At 42.5% G+C, this 27,275-nt stretch overlaps 1 protein-coding gene and 1 long non-coding RNA gene across 5 annotated transcripts in view; one reads left to right on the forward strand and one right to left on the reverse strand.

The window, feature by feature from the left end:
- Positions 1 to 27,275, reverse strand: part of Gm28836 — a 64,158-nt gene that overhangs the window by 31,360 nt on the left and 5,523 nt on the right. The gene's annotated exons all lie outside the window — the stretch shown is intronic.
- Gsta3 (glutathione S-transferase, alpha 3) lies at positions 1,678 to 26,688 on the forward strand. 4 transcript variants are annotated; one of them, XM_030248789.1, is made up of 9 exons: positions 1,678 to 1,772; positions 6,051 to 6,145; positions 10,864 to 10,971; positions 15,797 to 15,936; positions 18,444 to 18,495; positions 19,961 to 20,093; positions 21,161 to 21,302; positions 23,906 to 24,037; positions 25,956 to 26,333. In XM_030248789.1, exons 6-9 carry the CDS (start codon positions 19,972 to 19,974, stop codon positions 26,073 to 26,075), a joined length of 516 nt encoding a protein of 171 aa, XP_030104649.1. In that variant the 5' UTR covers positions 1,678 to 1,772; positions 6,051 to 6,145; positions 10,864 to 10,971; positions 15,797 to 15,936; positions 18,444 to 18,495; positions 19,961 to 19,971; the 3' UTR covers positions 26,076 to 26,333. The 4 variants fall into 4 exon arrangements, with proteins under 4 accessions (XP_030104649.1, NP_001070821.1, NP_001275546.1 ...); NM_001077353.2 differs by lacking the exon at positions 15,797 to 15,936 and having other exon boundaries at positions 1,698 to 1,772; positions 25,956 to 26,688; NM_001288617.1 differs by lacking the exon at positions 6,051 to 6,145 and having other exon boundaries at positions 1,698 to 1,772; positions 25,956 to 26,688.

A 27,275-nucleotide genomic window follows, 5' to 3' on the forward strand; every position in this document is an offset into this window, starting at 1 on the left:
GAGTGTGACTCCCAGCACCCACGTGGCAGTTCACAGCCATCCAAAACACCAGTCCAGGGAGATCTGATAACTTCTTGCTTATGTGGGCTCCAAAGATGCAGGTAGTACACAGAAATACCTGCAGGCAAAACACCCATATATGTAAAATTAATTGAAGAAAGATGTCTGTGGAAAATGGTATTGAGCTCTGTGTCTTTTCCACCACCTCATCTTATACACATCTCTGCTTCTATTGAGGTGCCTGCCACCATATTGAAAGTGTCGTGTGGGTTATTAAAGATGAACTCATATCAAGTTCCACAAATTAAGAACATCTGTAAAGACCTTTTTCCAAATTCAATTCTATTTACAAGAGCCTAGGATTTGGACATGGGTCTAACTTTGAGGGAAGGCACATGATAAACTTAACTCATTCTACAATATAGTTAACAAAAAACTGACAAGTTATCAATCTGAGTGATAGAATGTATTTGGGGTTTTTAAAAATACTATTCCTCTTTTGTGTTTTTGGTAGAAATTATTGCAACCATTCTAAATTAATTTGCTGCTACTATCTATGGTCATATTTTTATGCCCATTTATAGGGACTTGACACATACCACAGCCCATGAGAGCACTTGAAACATATAATGTAAAAATAATTCAGGACACAATAATTGAGAAAATGAAATAGTAGCTGATAGTCAGGAGTCTAACTGAACACAGGGCACATGCAAAGGCCTTTTGCGGAGAAGGTAACATCTAGGACAGCCATGTCAATGTGAAGTTCAAAGATAACATCTCTTTTTAGCATAAGCACATTCCCTCAATACTTGTGACATACTAATAATCACTACCTGAAACTCAGCTCGTTGTGGGGTCTGCTTAAATCCAACATAATTCAAACAGCAGGTCAATGCAGTTGACAAAAATTTGATTGTAATCAAGCCACTACTGCTCAATCAGGGCCACAGATCAGACTTGGGAGCTGAACTAAGACCCTGAAGGGATGCTATCCATCATATTTATAGTATGAAACCGTAAAGAGATGGGATGCTAGGGGGGCTATAGCATTGTCTAATCATACTTTGATATAAGGGACTGAGCAAGGAAGTTTCCATTAATCAAGAGTGGAGTTGATTCCTGAGCCTGGGAAGATGAACTTAGGTTGACCTTGCCAGCAAGTTGGAGAAGTTGTCCTTGAGATGTCTGCACTCAGACAGCTGTTTCCTTACAACAGAAGCTGGTCAGCTACTGGGAAGTTCCCAGCTCCCTAGGGCCTGAGACCTTGAATTTAATTTTTTTCTTAGGATTAAATGGAGTCTGAAACCAAACTGGTAGTACCTAGAATGAGGTTCTATTGCTTGTTCCCAACAAGATTATCTGTTCTGTACCTAACCTGGTGGCCCAGTCCACAGAAGTACTCCCTGGTGTCACCAGAGTTCTCTTTATAACATCTGCCAGCTGAGATTTCCCACTTGCTTTAGCCCATCCTCATTGACAGCCGAAGAGTTAACTCTGCTTGGAACAGGTTCTTCCAGCTTGCCATTGGCATTGAGGAAGAAACATATTAACCAACTCTTTAGCAACTCAGGCATGACATTGCATTTTTCTTCTAATCCTTTATCTAAATGTCTGGCCTCTGAACACTGTGGGAGTAGCTTTTCCCTTATTGGATTGTCTCCCCTTAACTGGGAAGGGCGTATTCAAATTTAATAAGTAGCTTACAAAACAGCAGAAACTCTTGCATATGGTAAAAGCTAGCTTTTTAGAGGGAACAGCTTTTTAACAAGGTAAGTACTGAATCAAATCTCTCTCTCTCTTTCTCTCTCTCTCTCTCTCTCTCTCTCGCTCGCTCGCTCGCTCGCTTGCTCTCTCTCACACTCTCTCTCCCCCCCCCCCCCACACACACATCCTATATGTTCCTAGAAAATAATTTAGCACAAGAAAACAAAGTTTTATACTGGCATGCAGACTAGGTGTGCTGGATTCAGGACAGTCTAAGAATTGCCGAATCCATTTCTGCTGGATACATTGTAATAGAGATGTAAGCATAAAGGATTTAGATAATGATTGAGGATTTAGTAAAGGATTGAGACATGAGAATTTATTGGTAAGAGACAAATTAATCTCATAAGTAGACAATAGGAGGTAATAGCCTAGACAAATTGCAATTATGTCCAGGGAAGAGAAGCATGGGACTTAGTGTGTTACAGCTCTGAGGGTGGAGGTTTCCCTGGTGCAAGTGCTATAACTCTGAGGAAAAAGGTTTCCCCTATGGAAATGTTGCAGCTCTGAAGGGAAAGGCATCCCAGCATTTGGAAGCCAAGTGATACCACAGAGTCACACTGCACAACAAACCTCATACTGGAGATTTATTGGGAAGGATATAAGAAGGTGGCTACCTCTGCTAGGGTGAGAACTGGACAGGAGAAAGGCTTATATACAGCTCTTTTGAGGGAGGAGTTTTCCAAGGTGGAGATTTCCAGGGCGAAGATTAGTAAGATTTCAAGTTGTGAGCTTGGAGCAAGTGCAGGGATTGGTGGGAATTTTGCACATGGGAATTGGTAGGTTTTCAAGCTCAGGCACTGATGGGTTTGGGTAGCTTTTGTCATCCAGAAATGGGCTCATACCATTTACCCTACGTTATGATGATGATGATGATGCAACCAAATAGTAGGAAAGGGAGCAACATTCTCATTAAACTACTTTCTGCTGATTGGGGCTGCCAAAGTTCTTAGGGAAAACTTGATCTTCACCATCAGGGTATAGTCACAGGCCTCTAGCTCAGTAGCTAGGGGCTGGTCATTGTACAATAGCAGCAGAATAAAAGTCTGATTAGAAATCTTTCTGATCTCTTCTTGAAGAAATCTAGACAAGAAAGGGCTTGTGAACTTCTGGACATAGGGGCTGGGTGGTATTGCTCAGGGTGAGGATATTATCACAGTCTGAGGGATCCAGTGTGAAGCAGCCTGTGATGCCAGAGAAAGAAGTGTCGGAGAAACTAGGGGTGGTAGTGATTTTTGGCAGGGTGCAGAGTGTGATAAGCCAATGGGTGAGGCTACAAATGATGATTGTGAATTTGATCCAGAAGGGGCACACAACTAACTTTCTCCAAAGTGGCCATCCAGGGTGTTATTTAGTAGCTGATCTACAATTAAGACAGCCCAGATTTGTCCCATGGTATTTGTAGGACCAATGTGGGTAACCTCTTTAAGTTTCTGACCACTTTTTACAGTAGTGTTCCTTTTGATCATAGAGAAAACAGGAGTGAAAGAGAGATGGATACAGAACTGAATTGGCCTTTGACAGCCTGCTAGAACAATTCACCGACACTGTTTGGAAGGGCTGTTGGTTAGAGGGGAGAGCCTCTTGGAAAATAAACATCTATATGTAAAAGCTAGCCCTGACAGGTATAGATAGGAGACATAGAGAAGAAGGTGCAAGTTAAGACATAAAAGATTTTTAGATTCATTGTTTGCACAGTGACAGAAATTACCACCACTAAAACCTGGCCATGGCAGTTTTGGCCATTGAATTGTGCTGAGTTCAAGCTGTTTGTAGTAATGGAGGGAGGCTTTAATAAAATTTGAGTCCATGGAGGGAGGAAGAGAAGAAGGGTCATAAAATGACCTCTGAGAGATCGAGTGTCTATAAGTTCCAAGAGGGAGCTGAGAGACAGGAAGAAGGGCCTAGGGAAGCTATGGGACTTAGCAGTCAGCTCCCGAGGGGAGGAGGCGAGGAAATAGGGAGGGTTCCATTAGGGGAGAGAAATAGTGGGAGAGAAAAATATCTTAGTAACTTGCCCAATTAGTAGGGCTCCAGAGTAGCAGGCTCCAGGAGCCAGAGACAGGAGACTTATTGAGTAGGTGGGAAAAGATGGATGGTTATAGAGAGTGGAAAGATTACATGGATGAAGAGAGACTCTAGAATTTGGAAACAGATAGGACAGCAGAATCCAGTGGCAACAAATGATCTGTGCACACCTTAAGAGAGTCCGTCAGCATCTTGAGTCAGTTTGAAATGATGAGATGTAGGCATGGTTGAAAGGTAAGTCTAGCATCCTCTACCTGAAAAGAGAGAAGTCAGGAAGGAGTGTTCAAAGCCCCTTGTATGTTAGGCGGTGGTATAGCTGAGGGAAAGATGATAGTGGGTGACCTGAAGGTTAACTTTTTTTTTTTTTAATTAGATAAGCAGTTTGGCTATGTCCAGAGCATGCAGGCAAGGTGCCCATTATTGTATAGTATGATCAGCTTTTGATAAATATGCTATGGGAGCCAAGGAAGGTCCCGGTTGGTGGTCCAGGACCACAAGGACTTATCCCTCCTTCTCTATGACATGGAGTGAGAAGGGGTGAGCCAAATATGGAAGATGTAGAGCTGGGGCCTAGAAAGCATCCTTTTGAAGCTTACAAAAGGGTTTAATGATGGGTGCAAGAAGGGGTTTGTACGAGGGGCCAAGAGCTGCCTTATCTAGGGGAGGGTGAGAAGAGAGAAGGAAGGAAGGAATCCAAGAGCCTAAGAAGCTAGTCATCCCTAGGAAGGACAGAATTTTATCCTTGGCGGTGGGGACCATGAGAGAATAGGTGAAGTGTTTTCTATCTAGGGAACTGACCTTGTGAGTTGGGATAATAATTAATCCCAGATAAGAATCCAGAGGGGTGGACATCTGAACCTTAGAGGATGAGACCCTTTATCCCTGGCCAGATACAGAGTTTTGTAAGGTGTTGTTCTGGCTAAATTGCAGGGATGAACTACAATGGTATTTTATAAGCTTGGGTTTAGGAAGCAACAAAGAGAATAAGTCAGAGACTAGAGCTTGGCCAAATAGATGTGGGCAGTCCCTGTGAGCAGGGTTGAGAGGTGAGAGTCTGGATTGGTCTAAGTAAAGGCAAAGATATTTTGTGACTGAGGATCTAGAGGAGTGGAAAATAAGGCATCCTTGAGGTCTAAGACAGAAAAATGGGAAGTCCCTGTAGGGATGGTAAAGAGGAACAGCATATGACAACAGTATACTGTCGCTCATACCTAAAAGACACCTGAGTCCCTATAAAACGAAACCCAGTAAAATGAGAGTAAGCAAGGCTTAAAGATAGAAAAAAAAATGAGCTCTGGCAACAGAGAACAGTGCAGAGAGTTGAGAGACTCACTAGCCAGCAGTGTGTGTGTCTGTCTGTGTGTGTGTGTGTGTGTGTGTGTGTGTGTGTGTGTGTGTGTGTGTGTGTGTTTTCGGGAAGACCATACACATGCCTTGTAGTAGAGAAAAGAGAAAGCTTGAATATAGGGAACGGGGAATTTCTTTCCATTTCCCTTATCACTCACAGTATTTGTAGAGGTCCAGAATAATATTGAGACCTAGGATGTCATTAGGCAACATTTTGGATTGATTATCTAAAAGATAGATTATCTAAGTGCAGAATCAATTGCAAAAACAAATAAAATTGGAGCCCTTCAGGTCGGGTGCCACATGGAAAGGCTGGAGGTTTCTAAATTCATCCCAAGGGGGAAGGGAAAGGGTCCCATAGATGAGAGAGCAGGAAGAAAAACAGCCTGTGTTTGCGGGCATCCCCAGGACTCAGAGGAGTGGAGGAAGTCATGAGCCTTTGGGTGAATCATCACAACTTAGTGGTTTATCCTGGCTAAGCCTAAGCAGAGATGTGTGCCTGGTACTAGGGCTTTTATGGAAGCCAGACATGAGGATAAAATACCAAGTCTGAGGGAAGGATATGGAATGGACTCTAGAGGATCTGTGGGATTATTGCCAGCTCTGAAATGGAGGCAGAAGTAGAGGGCAGAACAGGGCAAAACAGCCTAGTTGGACCTAAGGAAATTGCAGGATTGCAGTTTGAGTTAGGGGGAAGGTCAGGGCCAGGTAAAGGGGGACAGCCATAGCCTTAACTACCATGCTAGGGATACCTCTGAGGGTACCAGAGGAGTGTCAGACGCTCAACAATTACCTCCTCAGACTCAGGAAAGCTTTTATGCCCAACCGAAGGGGGATCTTACTGAATTGCTCCTGGTGGATGGAGTGCCAAGTGATCAGTGAGCCAGAAGGTGTGTCTGTTGTTGCAGGTGAACTGAAGATTTGAGGGATAGAGTCCCAGAGAGATTTAGACTCCAAGCGGCAGTGCAGGGACCAGGAGAGCCTACTTGAGGTACAGCACAATGTAAGTTTTATAGCTCTAAGGGGAAAGGGGCTTTCCCAATGGAGTTGTTACAGCTTTGAGTGGGGAGGTCCCCCAGGGAAGTAACATAGTTCTGAGGGGAAAGGTTTCCCCTAGAGGAATGTTGCAGTCTTGAAGGGAATGGTGTCCTAGTAGTAGTGAACTAAGGAATAACACAAAGTCACACTGCACATAAAACCTCACCCAAGAGAGAGATTCAAGAAGGTGGTTGCCCCTGATCCAGGGTACTGAACAGGGAACTGAACAATAGACAGATTTTATTTAGGGTTTCTTAGGGTTGGAATATCCAGGGTGGAGATTTCCAAGGTGGGGATTGGTATGATCTCAAGTCCTGTATGGTGCAAATCCAGGGATTGGTAGAATTTCGTGCTCAGGGACTGGCTATTTTTATGCTCAGGGATTGGTGCATTTTATCACCTAGAAGTAGCTTGGACCATTTACTCAACACTTATGCTAGAGTTGCTTTGTGTATAGAAGAAACCAATGTGTAACTGTGAATTGTGATGGCTGAGGCAAGACAAAGAGAATTAGACATGAGGATGAAAAATGAGTTCCTCACCTCTACTGGCTGAGATTAAAATTAGGAATTATGTTTATAGCCAAAGCAAAGTGTCTTGATCATTAACCTTTTTTGGCTTGTGTTCTATCTTATCATTCTAAAAACTAGTACAATATGCCTTATAAACCACATACCAGTGGGAGATCCCTGATAAACCACACAATCTAGTTTATTGGTGGAGGGAGGTTGCTGGGGGAGGAAATCTTTGGATAAAACTAAGCATGCCTAAACATGTTGCCTAACCTTTAAATATTTTAGATAATTATAACTCCATCTAACACCACTATGTGAATAGCTAACAGATCTATCTATCTATCTATCTATCTATCTATCTATCTATCTATCTATCTATCTATCATCTATCTATCTATCTATCTACCTATCTAAATCTGAGTCTCACTCTCTCTTCTGACTATAGAGACAATCACACTCTCCCTCTCGAAGCTAATGAGCAACACAATAAATGAATACACATAACATTCATATCAGAGACATTGCAGAAGCATGTTCACCGTCGTCCCAGTTCCTGAATTTCATGAAACCCTCAGTGGTGGGGAGCGCCAGGAGCTGTCTCCATGGTGGTTACTGACAGCACAGCTACTCCTTAGAACTGTCTAAGGCTGAGGAACATGTAAGATCCTGTCACATCATTCAGTCTCTCTGGTTCTCATCCTCTGTTGACTCTGTGAGGCTGTGTGACACCCTTTGTCCTGATGGAGAACTAACAAACCAACTCCTGTTTGGAGACTGGCAAATATCCGAGTGGAGGGCTTATGATGAAATACCATGTGATATGATCCTCTATCGATGCTAATAGGATTAGTGAGCACATTTGAATTACTTGGCTCAGTGTTCCCAACAATCACCTGCAGCCACACAAACTTTCTCTTCCTTCTGAGTCATTCCAGCTAATGAGAACATGCAATACTCACATCCTACAGCTATAAAAATAATGGAGTGCTTACATTTACAACAAATTTTATAACATAAAGGTTGGGACTTAGGAGCTCTGCCTTTAAGGGAGCTCCTATTTAAAGTTGTTTGCTATCTTAAACACAAGTGCACATACTTTGGTAAAGACAAGGAGAGTGTTTCCAACTGCACAACATCAAACACTCTTCAAGAGGTTATATGCTGTTCTATATCAGCTCTTTGGGGCTTTAGGGGGAAAGTATGTCTCCCCCAATCCAGCACTGGAGCCTCTAGTCACAGTGATTCTTCAGTGTTTACTTTACACCCATGACCTCACTGGTCATCTATCCCAGAAGCCATTGCTTTTTATCCTCTATTTCTTTGCTGTGTCCTACCTCCAAGCATCCTGAGATGGGGAAGTGTCAAATTTCCTTACTGGACTCAAGACCTCTTAATATATAATATATATAACAGCATACACACACTGAAACTAAAATCACATCCATCTACTTAACACTTTCTGAACTCTGGTACGTCCTATTCTTTTTCTAGTTCATCAAAAAATCAGATTTTATAACCCATCTAGAGATTTCCACTTGTATTAAAAAAAATAAAAAAAACTAATACCACATGTCTTGGTTAGGGTTTTACTGCTGTGAACAGAGACCATGACCAAAGCACCTCTTATAAGAACATTATTTAATTAGGGCTGGCTTACAGGTTCAGAGGTTCAGTCTATTATCATCAAGGTGGGAAGCATGGCAGTGTTCATAATTAGTGGTGTAGGAGGAGCTGAGAGTTCTAAATCTTGTTCCAAAGGCAAACAGGAAGAATACTGGCTTCCCAGAGCTAGGACGAGTGTTTTGTTGTTGTTGTTTTGGTTTGGTTTTTTGTTTTTGGTTTTTTTTTTTTTTTTTTTTTTTTTCCCCCGAGACAGGGTTTCTCTGTATAGCCCTGGCTGTCCTGGAACTCACTTTGTAGACCAGGTTGGTCTTGAACTCATAAATCTGCCTGCCTCTGCCTCCCAAGTGCTGGGGTTAAAGGCGTGTGCCACCACACCCAGCAGCTAGGATGACTGTCTTAAAGACCAGGTCCATACAGACATACTCCTTCAACAAGGCCATGCCTCCTAATAGTGCCATTTCCTGGGCCAACCATATTCAAACCATCATACAGTAGTTAATAAAGCCTAGACTTGGTTTTGAATAGAAAAGTGACTGATAGAACAACAGTTTATTTCGTGCAGACTTCTCTAGAAACCCATCTCTACAGCTGTACAATGAATATAGTTTTTAAGGGTCCTATTAGGTGACTTATTTATTCGGAGAAAATGACAATAAACTGATGAGGATGCCCAGTGTGGCAGACGTGGAAAACCTTTAGCTTGGTGTCAGGTCCAAAGGAAACTCCATGCCTCCAAATCACAAAGGAGAGGCATCCCTTCTCATGTAATGAGATCCCAGTTGGGCAAGAGAACTTGTTTGTCCCAATTGTGACTTTTGTAGAAACAGTGTAAGCTCCAGGAGGGGGCAGAGTAAGGAGTCAGCAGCAGTAGGATCCTAGTAGTAGTTTCCAGGAACCAACAGAGTCAGAGCAAGCAACTCCAAGGTGACATTGTCCAGGAGAGAGCAGGTGGAGGAAAGAACCAGCTAAGAGGGCAGTTCTAAAATCTGGAGTTGACTATGATGGGGGGGAGGGGAAGCCTAGAGAAACAAACAATCCACTCCTTAGGAGAGTTCTACCCAGTAGCCTGGTTCAGGTAGGGGTGGCCCAACCCGTTGGAATTGGGTCCATTTATACCCCCTTTGGTTTTGTTAACAACCAGATAAACTGAAGATATGACTACTCTATGATATGGGTAAGGGACTGGTTTTTATTTTAGATATGAGAGAGGACATCAGACATAGTCCATAGCAAAGACAGAACATCGTAGCCTGAACATATCCACCAGACTGGACATGGCTATAAAAGAAGCAGGAATGGCGGGGGTCGGGGGGAGGATGGGGCGAGCTCTTTTTGGAGAGCATAAGGGGCTGGAGGAGGCAGACAGAGAGAGGAAGATAAAGAGAGTGTGGGTAAAAGAGGGAACATACCCAACACAGCAGGGTTAGAATGAGAATAAGTGGCTGGGAGTTGGGAAGCCCGTATGCTGGGAAAGTTTAGGGTAGGAGGTGAGAAGGATGAGGCTGCTAATATGAAATGTGTAGCAGGTACTCGTGGTACTGAGGGAGGCCAGCATGGTTTTAGGAACCACAGATAACTTTCTGCCAGTGATAAGGGAAACGGCTCCTTTAGTTGGGGTTTCGGGGGGACCTGTTTCAGGCTTCCCAGGTTCCTGGGGAATGCTGGCATTTGTCTACCCACAGGAATTTGGGGAAATGGGGTTTCCTTTGGACCTGATGTTGGTCCTATATTCTGTAAAATGAACTCAGCAATACTTCTTTTTCTTGATTTCACATTGAAATGCAGAAGCAAGGAGTCTGCAAGAGTTTAATCTCTGCTTTTGATCAAATGCAGCATAAGAGCCAAAGGGCTGAGCAGTGCCTGCTGTTGTGGCCATTGCTGGGTTAGCCATGTCCTCTGGGTTTGATGTGCTCGCTTATGAGGCTACAGATCCTTCTTGTCTTTGTGCCTCACTGTGACTCGTCCTGTCCAGCACTGACTTTGGTGTGATTGTGCACGCTGTTTAAACATACTGATGTTCGGTTTCCTTAACTGAGAGAGACGTGGAGAAAATAGGCAGTTCATGTGACCATATGAGAGTATTAAGGCAGTGTGTTAGAGGAGATCTGGGCTGGGGATGTACCTCAGGGATGCAGGGCTTGCCTAGCCTGTGAAAAGCCCAGGGTTAGACCTTCACCAAGAGAGGGGGAAAGGAAGAGAGAACAAGACAGTGGGGTGGATGGGTGGGACCATTGGAGATCTACAATAAACTGTCGTTTGCTGGTACTTTGTTTTCCTATTAAGTCCCACACATTATCATCCTCCACCTTGAACTATGATCCTTTAAAAAAAAAAAAGTCACATGTTAACCAATAGAGACACTAACGTGTTTTGGTCCATCTGAGGGTGGCTCCTGATATGTATTAATCTGGACCAAGGAACATGGTCCTGGGCTGTCTCCAACCCTGCCATAGAGAAGGCAGATACTTCTTCAGTTAGCTGCTGCTGTTCAGACGCCCGCATAGGACAAACTTTTAAGAGCATGGTGTGCTTCATCCCTGTTTAGAAAACCCAAGCAACTGCTGCCATGGCGGGGAAGCCAGTCCTTCATTACTTTGATGGCAGGGGAAGAATGGAGCCTATCCGGTGGCTCTTGGCTGCAGCTGGTGTGGAGGTACGTTCTGACATGAGTGGAACCTGAAACTACTTGTATCAAACACTTTCCTCTCACGAACTGACAAAGCATCTTACTGAATGTCCTAAGATAAAAACTACCAACTCTTAAGTGATTCACAGATTTATCCTAATAGATTAATACTTAAATTCTCATCATCGATCATTAACATTAAAATAAGGGCTGGAGAGATGGCTCAGCAGTTAAGAGCACTTGCTGCAATTTCAGAGAAACTGACTGCAACTCACACCACACACACACACACACACACACACACACACACACACGCACGCACACACGCACACACATACACACTCATACACACATGCATACTTACACACACATGCACACATTCATTCACATACACACACATACATACTCAACACACTTGCACACACATGCAGAGAGTAAACCTTCAAAACAACGAAACGTGTAATTTATCAAAACTTGTACACTCTATTTAGATGTAAAGGATCTGTAAAAGACAAAAACCAAACGTGTCATTTGAGAAAAAGAATAGAAAAATGAACGCTGTCTACTTGATGTTAAGTTAAACAAAACAAACATCAATAATAAATAAATTAATCTCAATGTAAAAGTTGAACTTCACACATGTCATTTTTAAACATTTTTTGCTTTTGTCATAGCAATAAGAAAGAGTACACAGTTTGCAGCCAAAGTAAAATATTTCTGTTTTCTAATATTTCTATTTTTCATTTTTTTTGTGGGTGTGTTGTTGAACACACACTCACAACTTTATCCTTGTCCTGATCGTGGTCTGGATGGTCAGGGTCACAATTGTCCTCCTCCACCTCTTGCTGCACTAGGAAGTCCTGGGGTGACGCCCTGGATCAATTGCTGTCTCCTCTGAGGACTGTGCCTCCTTCTGGAACAACTGTTTGCCTGAGGCTCATCTGAGGAGATGTCAGTCTGTCATGAGTTTGATTGACATTCCTGAAAACAGAAAATGGAGCATGGTATTCCTTTCATCCTACAGATGAAAGATGCTTCCAGGTTGAGATCCATGTTTTCAGCTTTCAAGGAATGTTCCTGACACAATTTCTAAATGTTCCACTATGGTTCCTCTGCTCCTGCCTTGTTTTTAATCTATACATTCTCTATGCAGTAATAACTGTAATTCTGCTATAAGCTATGAGAGCACCTTTGCATGGTGTGTGGTTGACCCAGCGTTGGTGTGAGTGTGCATGGAATCTGAGACTTCCTTCACCAGATGAGAAAAGAGGCTTAGAGGTGAAAGTCTCTTGCCTTGACGATTGAAAGTCAAGAGGAACCACAGAGGTTTCTGTTTATTTTCACGCACACCCAACACATCAACCTTAAAAGGATTAAAGCGTACACTCTTAGGAAATGAACTTAATTACACTGAAAATACATAGAACAGGTGAGGTGGCCAAGAGACAATGCAAAGAAACCCTCTGTTAAGCATGAAACCTGTACATTCATAATAGCTAGAGAAGTCAGTTTATTTTTTCTGGGTCCTTGGAGATATTGGGCCATAAAAGACAGACAGAATGTTTGCCCTTGGACATCCTATTGTCACTGTAATAACCATACTTATCATCTTAAAAGGAATAAGAGATAGCTTGTTCTATCTAAGTACCCACTGTGAGTTAACATGGCCCAGGGAACACAGACGTATGTTATGCCCCAAACCAATGTTCCAACATGAAAGCACTTTCAAAAGACATTTATAGTTTCACAGAACAAAGAAGGCAATAAATCAAGCCAAATTTAAAATATATTTATAGAAATTTATTATCACAAGATGTTCTGTGTCAAAACCTTCTAAAAGGGTTTTTTGTTTTGTTTTGTTTTGTTTTATTACCATGAGATGTTAGTTTAAATACAAGGTGGAACAAGGAATGGCTGTTCCACAAGGCTAAAGCTAGCCCAAGATAAAAGAATTAGACTCCGTGTTAGTACCAGGACACTCCAAGCCCTGGCCTAACTATGTGACCCTTGACCTGCATTGCCAGGACAACGACCCTCAATCCCACAAACCATTTGGCTCAGTTCACACCATCACTGGTGTGATGTCATTTTCTGTATAAATTAGGAAGTCACCCCCTCCTCTCTCTCTTTTTCCTCTTCTCTGCCCTTCTAACCGCTTCGTCGCCCCCCTTATCCCTGCACAATAAACCTCTCCCACGTGGAACCACCTTGGCCTGGTCTGCTGTCTGGTCTATCCATTCAAAATATTTATAGATTAATATTATATGATATTAATTAACATATCATTCTGAACCTGTAAATCCCAATCTCTCCAGAGCATTGGCGTTCCAGTGGTGTCTACAGACAGACAGACGCCTTCCGGGGGTTTTTGGTTCACAGTGAGACACAGCTTCTTTTTAGGAATTTTTCATTCACAGTACGAGAGAAGGAATCAAGTTTTTACAGAGCTAAAAGGCATTCTTTTTCAAACTTTTTGCACAGTAATCTAGTGGGGATCTTTGTGATTCAGCTGAGCACTACTTTCTCCAGGCAGAAGGATTCCACAAATGGGTGACCGATTTTCTGAGACAGGAACTTGGGAAAACTGCTAAGAGGTCTTGTCCCTGGGAGGTAGTGGTAAGAAAGCTAGCCACTCATATGAGGTCCTGTCTTTTATCTGAGCTTCTACTGCCCCCTCAGTTTCATAGCAAGGTGTTTTCTAAAGCCTCAGGTTACAACCCACACAGAACCACACTGTGAATGTATCTATTATGTGGCCAGATCCTGTTTCAAATTTAATGAAGAAACAAACAAAAACAAACAAAAATGTGTTGAGCCATCACAGCTTGTTTTCTTCATACAAATGAATGCCTGGTTTCTCAGGTAACCAGATGGCAGTCAGTCTGGTGTTTCAAGACTTTTAGGCCTCTGGGCAGAGAAAGGTCAGTCCAGACACAGTGAGAAGCAGTGTTGCCAGCTCCCTCTCCTGTCTCTCAGCAGGACTGAAGAGCCTGCTGAGAGCAAGTGGCCTGGACCCTCTGGCTCAGAACCCCTGTATCTAAGGGGCGATGACCATCTCCTCCTCCACCATCCTCCTCTTCACCAGCAGCATCACACTCCCAGCCCCAGCTCACCTTGCACACTCTCCCGTGATCTCATTTTCTACCCTGTATGGTTTTTCTAGGCTGGATGTTTGGCAAAGTGTTATCATATTATCTTATCGTCCCTGGAGTGTGATATGATGGAATCACATAGAGCTACAAGAAACTGATCTGTGGAGCATTCTAAATAAGCCCAAAGTCCTGAATTTTTGCAACCAAGAATTCTAGGAATGTCAGATAGTCACCGAAAGTAACTCCACCGTATCACGTGACGGTATTTGCTTTCTGTGGGGCAAGTGAGGTACTGAGTGTTTTGAAAACATTCCGGTATTCGTTTAAAGAACGAATCTCACAAAGATCTCACAAAGCCATGTCAGAACTCATAGGTTTTAATAACAAAAAATAATGTAGAGACATTAATTCCTTCTTAAACTGGGAATTTGATATAATTGTGCTCCCATTTTCCAGGAGGGACATCTTTACTTACAAGACTAGGGTAGCAAACAGGAAGTTCTTCACCCACAGCAGGGCTCCTGCGAACAAAAGTGTTGTTAAGTACAGCAGAAGCCTATTGGCAGGATGTTAGACACAGGCTCCTGCCCTATTCCAGTCTGGAGATGCACAATATTCCTTCTAATCCCACTTGGGATCAGATAAATATTATAAATACATAGCAAGAAGAAAAGAGCATCATTCCCCTGCCACTGGTATTCCATAGCTCATGTCTTAGTCACTGACATAGGAATGATCCTAGGAGAGGAGACATTGTAAGATTCAGGGGAGCCTTAGCTTACCGGAGACCCCCTGAGTGAACTATGTGGAGCCAGGATCAATGCAAAAAGCAAGAGGAATTTATTGTTCCAGTGCACTGGGGTTGTCCCAGACACGAAGGAGAGACGGTCACCTCTGGTGCATGTTTGACGAGTTTTTATATAGTTTCCAGGAGCGGAATAGAGCATCAGCAACTAGGCACAATATGATTGGTGGAACAGTGTGCCTTTTAAACTGATTGGTCTTTAGGGAATGAGGTGACAAGGACTTCCCTTGTCAGAAGGTGGGCAATGGTCCATCCTGTGAGATGTATTCCCACCCGCAGGTCAGTTCCTACCCTGTGATCTGAGGAATGTTAATTAGCCTCTCCCTTCCAGGGGAGCAAGTGTTTCATGACCTTCCCAAAGTTCCTGAGCTGACCTTTTCAACATCAACTACCATAAGCTGATGTTCCATTGAAGCAGGAATTTTGAAGGAATTTCCTACCTTTGTCTAGGCAAAGTGAGTCGGTCAACTTCCCAGGGTCCTGCCTGTCCATAGTTTGGACAGTGTGCTGTCGACAGTCAAGGGAGGCAAAGGGCAGTCTACTGCTCAGGGTCCAGCTTTTCTGAGTTTGAAGCAAGCGTTAGGTGTAGGTTCTCCTGTTCCCATCTGATCTGGAGATCAGAGGTGCTGTCAGAAGCTGCCATGTCTATCACAAAGAGGTTTTTAGTATACATTTGAAATGCCATATTCTACACATCTCTGAAGTTTTTGAAGGCCATCTGTCTGTCTAAAGTGTAGTTGACTAGACAAACTTTGCTTGTATCTCGTTACCCATACTAGTCTTAACCTTGAAAATATACATACACAGGAGGCTAAATAAGGCTTATTTCTATAATTAATTACATTAGTACTTAGCATGATTACAGATATAGTTCTCAACATATTAAAGGATTTTATCATTTATAAGGTGACTGACTACTAACTTGCATTTTTTTTTTTTTAATTTCTCGTGACAGGGTTTCTCTGTGTAGCCCTGGCTGTCCTGGAACTTGATCTGTAGACTGGGATTAAAGGCTTGTACCGCCATGCCTGGCTCCAAAATAAGACTTGTAATTACAGTATCCAAACAGCTAAGGCTTAAAGGAAGAGAAGCTAGGTAAATATTACTATGAACATACTAGACCTTAGGAGTTTATAGATCTTAATTATTTAATATACCTTATTCATTTAACATATGTTGCTACTTATCTAAATTTTCTAGCAGTTTGTGCTGAATCATTAGCAAAGACAGAAAATTTCATACAGAATATTTTAAATTAGAGTTGAACCATATATATATAATGTGTTGTGGCAAATATAGCCTTAAATTTCTACCATCATCACACAAAAGGCCATAGCAATTTAAAATATTTGAGACTTGCTGCTTTCGTAGTCTAAAAGGAGATAAATTAATGAACAGTTCATTATGACAAAGAAGTGTTATGATTGTTGTTTTATGTAGTGAGGTCATCTTAAGATGGCAAAGTCACATGGCAGGTTGTCAGCCATGTGACTGACATGGTTGCTATTTAAAACATTTGTTTTCCTAATCTATCTATCATCTCTCTATCTTTTTAAATGAGCTATATTCACGTTACATGCACATATACCCTAAACAAGAGTTGAAACACATATACAAACACCCATGTATACAAACACCCATGTATACAAACACTCATGTATACATTTTTAATTCTAAGCCCTTTGTTGTAAGTTTAAAGCCAAATTTTGTTGCAGATTATATACGTTTTAAACCATATCTAATGGGTAACATACAAATCCTTAGATAACAATTTACGGCATAATCTTAAGATGTTTTGTTTCTGAGAGCAGAGTGCAAAGAAATCAGGAGATAAGATTTTTTTTTTTTTTAAGTGTGGGGATTTGGAATCTTAGAGATAAGAGAATTTGAGAGTGTGTAGCAGAACAAGTTTAGACATAATATATTTGTGAATCATTTGTCCATGGCAGTGGGAATTTGGAAATCAGGTATGCCAATTTCTGGCCTTTGAATTTAGCCAAGCTGTTGTATAAAATCTGAGTCCATGTAGGAAGAGAGAGCAGGTGTGTGCTTAGCTTAGCACAGGCCCCAGAAAGCCAATGGCAAAGTCCACATGGGGAGGCTGCAGGAGCCAGTACTATGTGGCAGACATAAAGTGTGCTCTAGAATTTGAACTTACAGACAAATGATAAGTGCATGCCTCAGGAGCGTCGGATCAGCAGCTTGGTTTGAGCAACCACTGTGGTGGGAAAACCCAAGGGAGGACTTCGAACATGGCGTCCTACTTGGTGGCCTGGAGTGGAGGAGGGTTTGCTCTGGGTTAGATGTCTTTGGGTCCTAAGGCTCCTGAACAAAGATCCGCTTGCCCAGGCACATCCCAGCGTGGCGAGGGATCCTGGGGTTCTTAGACCCAGAAGTACCTTGTGCTTCTTAGGTTGCTGGGAAAGGATAACTTACCTAGTCAAAAGTTGATCATGTCAAGCAGAGAAAAAGAGAGGGGAAAGGAGAGGTCCTCAATTACCATGAGGACTTAACTCCTCCCTCCCTGGCCTAAGGCAACAACATAATAGGTTTTCTCTGCCCATGAAATAAGCCAATTCAAACCAAATTAAAAGTAAAAAGGGGCAGGTTATTTGTGGGGCAGCTCTCAAGTGGATTCATCAGTCTCAAGGAACAAGGCCAAAAAAAATCACCACGCAGACAGGGAGACTGAGGTGGGGGAGAAGAAAGAGACAGCATGTGCCCAGGGAGGGAGGGAGGACAGGAGCAGCAGGGCAGGAGGAGGAAGGAAGGAAGGAGCGAAGAGGAAAGGGAGGGAGAGGGAGATGTAGGCCTCTGGGGGTAGGGGAAGCCCAGCCCTTAGGCTGGAAAGTTTAGGGCAGAGGGTGGGGTATGCCAGCCACACCCTGTAACAGCAAAGGACTGAGGGATACTGGGAGAACCTAGAGGCCAGGTCCCCTTTGATATGTTAAATAACCACCTACTCCAGGGTTTGAAACCCAACCACTCCTTTCTTAAAATATCTGCTGTAAATTTCCATCAATCAAGTTTAGCTTGTAAGACTCTGGGAAGCCGTAGCTTACCCGGGACCCACTGTGTGAACCATGTGGATCTGGGATCTATGCAAAAAGCAAGAGGAATGTATAGTTCCAGTGCACTGGGGTCATCCCAGACCCGAAGGAGAGGCAGTGACCCCCAAGATCTATTCGGGGAGTTTTTATATGGTTTCCAGGGGTGGAATAGAGCATCAACAACTAGGCACAATTAGAGGAACAGTGTGCTCTTTAAACTGATTTATCTTTAGGGAACAAGGTGACAAAGACTACCCTGATCTGAAGGTGAGCAAGTCAGTCCTGTGGAATGTGTCCCAATGTGGTCAGGTCGGTTCCCACCCTGTGATCTGAGAAATGTTCATTAGTCCCTCCCTTCTGCAGGGTGCGTGTTTCGTGACCTTTCCAAGTTCCTGATCTGACCCTTTCAAGCTCACCTGTGTACCAAACTTTAAAAAAAAAAACAAAACTTTTTTTTTTCATATTATCTATAGACAGGAGCCATTAAAGTGAAAATCCTGGAGCACAATGAACTTAATCGATAAAGACTTGTTTATTCTTTCTGTTTTCTAGTTTGAAGAAAAATTTCTGAAAACTCGGGATGACCTGGCAAGGTTACGAAGTGGTAAGAAACAGATGTAAATGTTCCTGAGGGGGGTTCTGGTGGAAGCTATAAGCGTTTAATCATAAGTCAGTACCTATATAAGGTGGTGGTTATTATTATTATGGGGGGCTGCTACACCACCTCATTTAAATATCTATTCGGGGGTTTCTACCCCACTTCACACCATATTGTTCCCAGATAGAAGACAAGAAGCCTTTAGTATTATAAGAAGCTTAAAAGCACTAGAGCTGGGCAGGTATCAACCCTTTGTACTATTTTGTCTACATCCTGTGGTGATCCCTGAGATATAACTTGCCTTGCTCTGCCTGGGATCTGCCTACTCCATCCATGGCCCACATGTCCATGTGTTCACCATTCACCTAACTCGTGGTGGCTTCCTTCCTTTTCCTCTCCCTTTCTCATGGTCCCTACCTCAGACTCCAAGTCCTGGAAATTTCGCTCTACCCCTCTCTTCTGCCCAGGCCTGGCTGTAGGCATCTTTGTTAACCAATCAGGGATAACTTCAAGTACAGCATCGTTTGTACTTGAAGATCTCCTGGAGTACTGGGACCTGGTCTCAGCGGCCAACATTTAGCATCTGTATACATAGCAGCACCAGACCAACTCCCTACAGGTAATTGTAGTGTTCACTGATGAAAGGGTAGTAAGTTTAAGTCAAGGGTCTTCTCTATGAGCAGATCTGAAAATCTCTCAGTTTAAGGAGCTGAGAAACTCTTTGTGTCTGCTGAGAAACCATCCCCAGGGCCCCACAGGTGTCCCAGCTTTGCTTCCACATGCTCATTGCAGTTAGCTCAGGCTCCCACAGTACCCTCCATCCACACACAACTCACTGGATGCCAGGAGTAAATATGTCAATAACTGACCTTGAGGTCTAACAGGTTTAGCAAACTAATTCCATAGGAATACTGTATTCTAGGATTAACAGAAAGATTATGCTGATTATGTGGAAGACTATGAGAGAGGATAAGGGGAGAAAGGGAGAAGGGCAGCACCTATGGGTGAGGGTCACTGGGCCTACCCAGTACATGTTGTCCCTTGGTGTTAATTGAAAAGCACACAGGAACCTACATAGAAGCAGGGTCATGATTTTCCTTTGATGTCATGAATAACATGAATACTTTAGGACTGTCTTTTTTATTGTAAGGAAATCTGTTGACAGTACAATTATCCCTCCTTCAACTTCACCCTAAAATATATATGAGGATGAAATAAACACACCATCATATCCTGTCAACAGACACAGTATAAGTGTTTATGGTAAAAAATAAGAACACCAGTAAAATAATTGTCTACATCTTAGAAGACACTAAAGATGCAGGAAACAAAAAATTAGGTGCTATTTCATTGAAAGTTACCTAGTAATTTGTTTCTAAATTTTCAGCCATCTGATTAAATATTTTGTTTTGAATGTATCTAACCATAGATTTTACGACTTATTCTCCTTTCTCTTTGTTTCGTCCAATAGATGGGAGTCTGATGTTCCAGCAAGTGCCCATGGTAGAGATCGACGGGATGAAACTGGTGCAGACCAAAGCCATTCTCAACTACATTGCCTCCAAATACAACCTCTATGGGAAGGACATGAAGGAGAGAGCCATGTATGGTAGACTTTCTCTGGAAAAGATTTTTTCCTTTCTTGAGTGAACAGAACTATAGCAAGGGATTCATGAACACAGTGGGGTTGTGTGCTTGGATATACATACACTGACATCAGTTAGGGGAATGCCATGGAGATGGAGGAAGAATATAAGGGGTTAAAGATGTATCGTTGTAGAATAGGAGATATTGGAATCCTGTTTCCATAAAATTTGTTTAATCTTTAGAAGCAATATTCTAGTCAATATAACTTTGGACAAAGGCCAAGTCTTTAACTAACAATAAAGAGAGGTATCCAAAGAGCTGACCTTCTAGTTCTGGCCATTATAAGACATATAACAGTAACCATGACCCTCGGTTACCATCTAAATCTACATATAGTCAGCCTGCTTGTAAGTCATAGAGTCTGGTGCAGAGACACAAGGGTTGCATGGTACACGGTGCTTTTCATGGGAACTGAATGAGGGTTTTTTGAAGCTGCCAAGACTAATCATCAGATCTCCTCTCTCTATGCTACATCCACTCCATTCAAACAGAAGACTTCTGTGGAACTGTGGATTATTTCTCAAAAGTTAAACATCAAGCCACCAATAACCTAGCAGTTCCTTTACTAGACACATACGTAAGAGACATGGAAATATATGCTCAGGAATAATTGCACAGGAATGTGCAAAGATGTGCCAGTTATAGTGTTAAAAAAAGTGAGCCAAGTGTTCACCAAAGCCTGAATGCAAAGAAGAACATTGCTTGCTAGACATTCAAGTCATTCAAAGTGGAATGCCACTGGATGTGATGGCATTTGCCTTTAATCCCTGAGCTCAGTGACAAAGGCAGGCAAACTGCTGAGAGTTTAAGGCCAATCTGTAAACTCAGCCAGAGCTACATAGAGAAACTCTGTATACATTTTGAAAAGTCCAAAAGGATTGCTAATCTGCAAGTAAAAATCAAATTACTACTACTGACTCCAAAGCCCCATCAGAGGTAAACAACTTTACCACCGCCGTTTGAGTCTTTTAAGTATGAAACCCCAGGTAAGGGAGCTTTGGCCGAATGTTTGTCTGTCTTTCAGCATTGACATGTACACAGAAGGAGTGGCGGATCTGGAGATAATGATTCTCTATTACCCCCACATGCCCCCTGAGGAGAAAGAGGCAAGCCTTGCCAAGATCAAGGAACAAACCAGGAACCGTTACTTCCCTGCCTTTGAAAAGGTGAGTGGAAGCTGACAGAACTTCCGTGCATTCAGAAGGTCTAAAAGTCCTCAAGGGCACTGGGCGTGGTGGTGCACGCCTTTAGTCCCAGCACTTGGGAGGCAGAGGCAGGTGGATTTCTGAGTTCGAGGCCAGCCTGGTCTACAGAGTGAGTTCCAGGACAGCCGAGGGCTACACAGAGAAACCCTGTCTCGAAAAACAAAAACAAAACAAAACGAAAGTCCTCAGGGGACATGTGGCCAACTAAAGTTGCTATAAGAGAAATGCGGAGCCTGTTAAAACATGTTATGAAGCATAACATCAGGACCCTGCAGATTGGTGCCTGTCTGGACTGGCTCCTTGGTTCATGGATGCTTGCCTTCTTTCTGTGTCTTCAATTGCAGGTGGTGTATGGGAGGTCTCTGGAATCCCCCTTGTAGGGAGCGGGGATGCCATTCATGAGCACTTAGCCCACAGTTAATCTATTCCCTTCTCAAGGGTCCTACTTACTAGCAGCATCATGCTGTGGGCTGGGGTTCTCTGCATCTTGATTTTGGGCAGGGCAGACACAGATCCTCAGTCACAACAGAGGAAGAATATGTTCTTGGGTTGTTAGTCTTTGCTTCCAGAACGGGCTTCATTATTGTAAATTCAGCACCTAAACGTTGGAGGTGTTGTGTAAACGTGGAGTGTGAAGACCCATTGGGATAGTTATAGCAGAGAGTAACAGTTCATTTTTTTCAAAAATTTTTGTTGTGCTGTGACCCACCCTAGAGTTTTTCTGAAAGATTTCACAGTCACAATTAGAACTTGGGGTATGTGAACCTCCAAGCCACACTAGGGGCTGCTCTTGATTAAACAGAATACTGCCATCTTTTGACTCGAGAGCATCACAATGAAAGCAATACCAGAAAATATTCTGCCCCTGATATACGGAGGTTTGAAACAGGTGGGCCATCAGAAGAATATTGTTCTGTTTCGGGATAGATTTGAAGTATCTACACAATACTGACAAGAGGCATGGGAGGGAAGAGGCAGGGCAGAGATGTGAAGGAAAAAATTGCCAGAATTAACAACATGGCTCTCAAGTTTTTAAAAAGAAAGTTATACAAAATAAAAGAATAAGTTCTGCCTTTACACATGTATATGTGTTTGTTGTATATATACATCTTCTTGAGAAGTCCATTTACAAATGAAGAGGCCATGTTTCAGAATTGAACTACGAAAGGTCAAACTGAACATAAGAAATAATTGTAAGCACGTGACGGTGGCAGGAGCCTTGCACATAAAGGAAGAACAACAGAGTTCATCTACCTTTCCTTTGCTGCACACGGTCGGTGCTTTCCCCTTACGTCTTCAGGAGTTCAATAATGATGGATATTTTAGCAAGTAGCACAGTTCAATCCCCCCCCCTTTCTTTGATTAAACACTTCCTTTGTATTAGGTTATTCCTTCATTAATTCAACAAATACCAACTCATTGCTCAGATGTCAGATCTAGGATGTAGCAAAGAGCATAAATCATCATCCCTCAGTTTCTTACTCCTGGCTCTCGTGATGCTGACAGATTAGGATGCAAACCATGAAAAGATGCTCTGTTCATTAGTTTGTCTTTTTCCAAGCAGTGAATTATATTTCTATGTGTATACCTAATCTAATATGTATTTGAAGACATTATCTTTAATTGGTAGCACTATGGAAGTCCTTTTCTTTATTCTTAAGACTTTAACATGGATAAACTATTTAGGCAAATATTACTTATTGCCATAATATATTTTTAAAAAACTTCTGTCCATCTAGAAAAGTTTAGCTAGGCATGGTGACACACACCTGTACTTGGCACTCAAGGTGTAGAAGCAGGATCAGGTCAAGACAAGGTTAACTACACAGTGTGTTTGAGGCCAGTCTGCACTGCACGAAAATCTGACTCAAGAAATACATGCATGCATGCATGCATTCATACGTACATTCAGACAGAAAGTACATTAAAGAACATATGTGCAGTGTCTGCTTGATGACAGAATTGACATCCTGTGTGTTCAATGTGTCCATTCCTCTCCTTCACCTGCCCTTGTTTCTTCCAGTTAATCATAATACATTTCTGAAGCATTTGAAAATTAATTGTAGACATGGATGCAGTTAACCCTTTGATGCTTCAGCAGTACTGAGGATCCCATAACATAAATAGCCCGAGCCAACGTTGCAGAGATGACAGTTCAAGCTTATTGTAGATGCCATAGACATGAGAACACTGGGAAACAGAGAGGAAGAAGGTGGTCAACGAAACGGTCTGTGCGTGTGTGAAGGGTGCAGTGAAGCCACTTCCCAAAAGAGACTACAGAGTATGGCGAGGGGCACCCCCACATGTCAGGGCTTCATCCTTTTAGGATGGGTAGGAAGAAATAGTGCAGCTGGAGCTAGGAGCTTGGCAGGGCTCTAAGATGTAGGGAAGGACAGATGACACAATGATGGTCAGAGATCTGCTTCTTGATTTTATCATGAGCCAGGGCCTAGAGACAAGCATGGGCTCCATATGCACCCGACAAGGAAGCAAAGGGACATTCAAGGGGCCCCACTCTGATGCCAGTTGTCTTCAAGCTTTAACTAACAACTTGAATTCCTCAGGTGTTGAAGAGCCATGGACAAGATTATCTCGTTGGCAACAGGCTGAGCAGGGCTGATATTGCCCTGGTTGAACTCCTCTACCATGTGGAAGAGCTGGACCCGGGCGTTGTGGACAACTTCCCTCTCCTGAAAGTACTCTACATATCTTACCTCATGGGAACCAATATGTTGACCATAAGGGTGATCCTGATGCAACTTCCAGCTACTGCCTGCCTCCATAGCTAGCCCTCTCATTTAACCTATGAGATTCGACTTTAGATGCTAGTTCTGAGACATAAAAAGAATCCTGTTACATGAGGAAATCTGAGGAGGATGCTATCTCAGGACATATGACTTTGTCTTGTATAATGGAAAGAACCCAGGACCCCCCCCTCTCTCCCCACACTCTATCCTACCTTGGATTTGATTCTGATTTCATGGGATCCTCTCTATCAAAGGTGCAGTCTTGTCCTTCCACACTGAATGTATCTGGAGAGGTCTTTTTCAAGCTTCTATATTAATGAACATTGTATTTCTGTAGCAGTGAATAGCTAATCTGTTAACTAGTTAACAGTTAATCTGTCGTGGAAATATGTTTGTAAAGGAGGTGTGTAGAGAGAAATATGTTGTAGTGGTGAATAGTAGTGAAGAGTTAATCTCCACTGAGCTTTCAGCGGCTGATTGCACTTCTAGCCACCTGCCAGAGATCTCTGGATTCACGAATAAAAGACACACACACACACACACACACACACACACACGTCAGCCTAATTTTGATATGCCTTGACGAGTTCAATGACTGGACACTTCCAAACCTCCCCACAGCTAGCACACACACCCCTACAGTATTCCTTAGTTAACACTTTCTAAGTTCTGCCAGGAGAGGGGTGTAGGATGGAACATGACAAGACTGGGAAGCAGAGACATCAGACTTAAAGGCCCAGTGACATATAAGAGTCAGGGAAGCAGACCTAGAGGCCTCTCTCCAGCTTGGGTCTGGGGCAGCAAAGATAAAATATAGATTTAGAAAGTGTTAACAAAGCATATATCAAAAGGAATCTGGCGCGTGTCTTTCATTCGAAAATCCAGAGAACTCTGGCTGGTGGCTAGAAGCATGATCACCCACAGGAGCTCAGTGCAGATTAACTATTCTCCATTCAACATATTTCTTCCTACAGAGGCCTTCTTTACAAACATATTTCCACAATACAACAACTCTCATGTGTGTGTTTGTGTGTGTGTGTGTATGTGTAATGAATGTGTTAATATCAGGGTGTGCACATGCACTTATACGTATGGATGCCAGATGCAGACATAGGATGTCTTCCTGGATCATTCTCCATCTCATTCATTCATTCATTCATTCATTCACTCATTTGAGATATAGTATGTCACTGAGCCCGGAGCTCATCAATTCAGCTAGCCTGGCTGACCAGTGAACTCCAGAGCTGTCTGTCTCTACCCTCCACACCACAGCACTTGATCAAAGACACACACTACTCTCCTATCTCGGGTGAGGATCCAGATTCATGGCCTCACACTTGCAGAGCAGGCATCTTGCCCATTGAGCCATTCCTAAGCCCTCTCGCTCTTTTTATTTGCCTTAGTTTTCTGTGGTGCTTGTGAGTAAACCTTGCATCTACTGGGCAAGGGCTGTACCACTGGGCTACACTGCCAACCTCTGATCCTCCCATTTTTCTTTCTCAGTGATGCTTGAGAGTGACTGGATACAGGTTTTTCTGTTCTATTTTCTACTACAATTTTTCTATTTGGGTCTATGGATCTGAGAAATAAATTGTTCACCCTTAAAACCAACAGAAGTGATGAATCTGCAGGATTAATATCCAAAGAAGATGGAAAAAACTCGAACAAAATGAATCTTTAAGATATATTGGGGCAAAGCTCCATTTCCTTCCTCTCATCTTCATTCTCTCTGGGTGTCTGTCTCCAACCTCCACCCTGGTGCTGATGGAGGGGCTCGGTTAGTCATTTGACTGGCAGGGGCACAGGGCAGGGCAAGCAATAACTCTTTCTTCGGCTGCTCTCTGAGGCTCTGCTTTGTCTGTTGCAGGCGCTGAGAAGCAGAGTCAGCAACCTCCCCACAGTGAAGAAGTTTCTTCAACCTGGCAGCCAGAGGAAGCCTTTTGATGACGCAAAATGTGTTGAGTCAGCAAAGAAGATTTTCAGTTAATTCAGGCAACTATAAGTACATAGCCCCCACAAAGCCAACCTTCTAAAATTTTGCATCACATTGAAGTGTTTTGACTAAGTGTTGACCCTACTTAGAAAGCTAACAAGTTTTCTAAGGCGTCTGTGTCAATTCAGGTAGACATGACTGACGAGGAACGGCCGGATGCTCTCTAGTTGTAGTTAAAATTGAAATCATGATCACTTCCTCGGATATTTTCTTACTGTTCAATAAAACAAAACAAGCTTCTTAGACTCTGGAGTATTCGAACATTGTCATTCAATAGCTGTCATATCCTTGTCAAACGGAGAAATCTTCCTGTCAAATTCTGGTTGATGCAAAAATAATCTTTCCTTATGGAGAGTGCCCTTCCTGACCAAATACACACAGATGTGTGCACACTCAAACTGTGAGGAACTCTTTTCCTTTAACTTAGTAATGGTTTTCTTATTCAGTTATACAAACAATACATTTATGTTCAATATAGAGCAATTGATTTCCCTGGGGCTGCATGAATGATGGATACAGCAGGGACAATCAAATTACCCAGCCACAGAATCTTGAATTTCTGTAATAAAAGTATTAAAAACTTAGGTATTCCTAATACAGAACTGGACATTCTGTGTGTCCCATTCCTAAGGTTTCTATAACAATGTACCACAAACTTTGTATCTTAAAATAATATAAACTTATTCTTGCTCAGTTCTGGGGGAGGTGTCTGACGTCTAAGTCTGCGATCCACTAGGTTCTCTCAGAAGGCTTTAATAACGAATCTTTCTTAGCTTGATGGCCAGTAACGCTGAAATACCTTGGTTTGCTGATATAATACTCAAATCTTTACATCTGTAGAGATCGTTCTTCCAGAAGACAGTATCAGGAGTTACAGGTGGAACAGATGGAACACTCTCTAGGACAGAATTTATCCCGAAGTCTTATGGATCAGCATACCTAGAGATACACCTGCTAGACTCTGAATGTAAGAAACAGTAGTTCCTTTTTTTTTCTACTATGACAAAAAACACATGAGAAAACTTTCTTGTTGTAGGTAATATTTAATCTCAATGGGTGTTTCCCATTTGATCATTCAGTCCCCAGATAAAAGATACACAACTTACACAACTTTTATATTTATGATAAGTCTTAGTCAACACAAGACCTGGGCAGATATCTACCCTCTAAGCAATTAGTTTATACCTCCCTATC

The sequence above is a fragment of the Mus musculus genome, chromosome 1 (genome assembly GCF_000001635.26).
Source record: "Mus musculus strain C57BL/6J chromosome 1, GRCm38.p6 C57BL/6J".
NCBI classification, from domain to species: domain Eukaryota; kingdom Metazoa; phylum Chordata; class Mammalia; order Rodentia; family Muridae; genus Mus; species Mus musculus.

Coding starts and splice junctions, on each gene's coding strand:
- Gsta3 (NM_001077353.2), top strand. CDS start 10,885: ATGGCGGGGAAGCCAGTCCTTCATTACTTTGATGGCAGGGGAAGAATG. Junction 10,972..18,443: donor TGGCTGCAGCTGGTGTGGAG/GTACGTTCTGAC, acceptor TCTGTTTTCTAG/TTTGAAGAAAAATTTCTGAA. Junction 21,303..23,905: donor ACTTCCCTGCCTTTGAAAAG/GTGAGTGGAAGC, acceptor TGAATTCCTCAG/GTGTTGAAGAGCCATGGACA.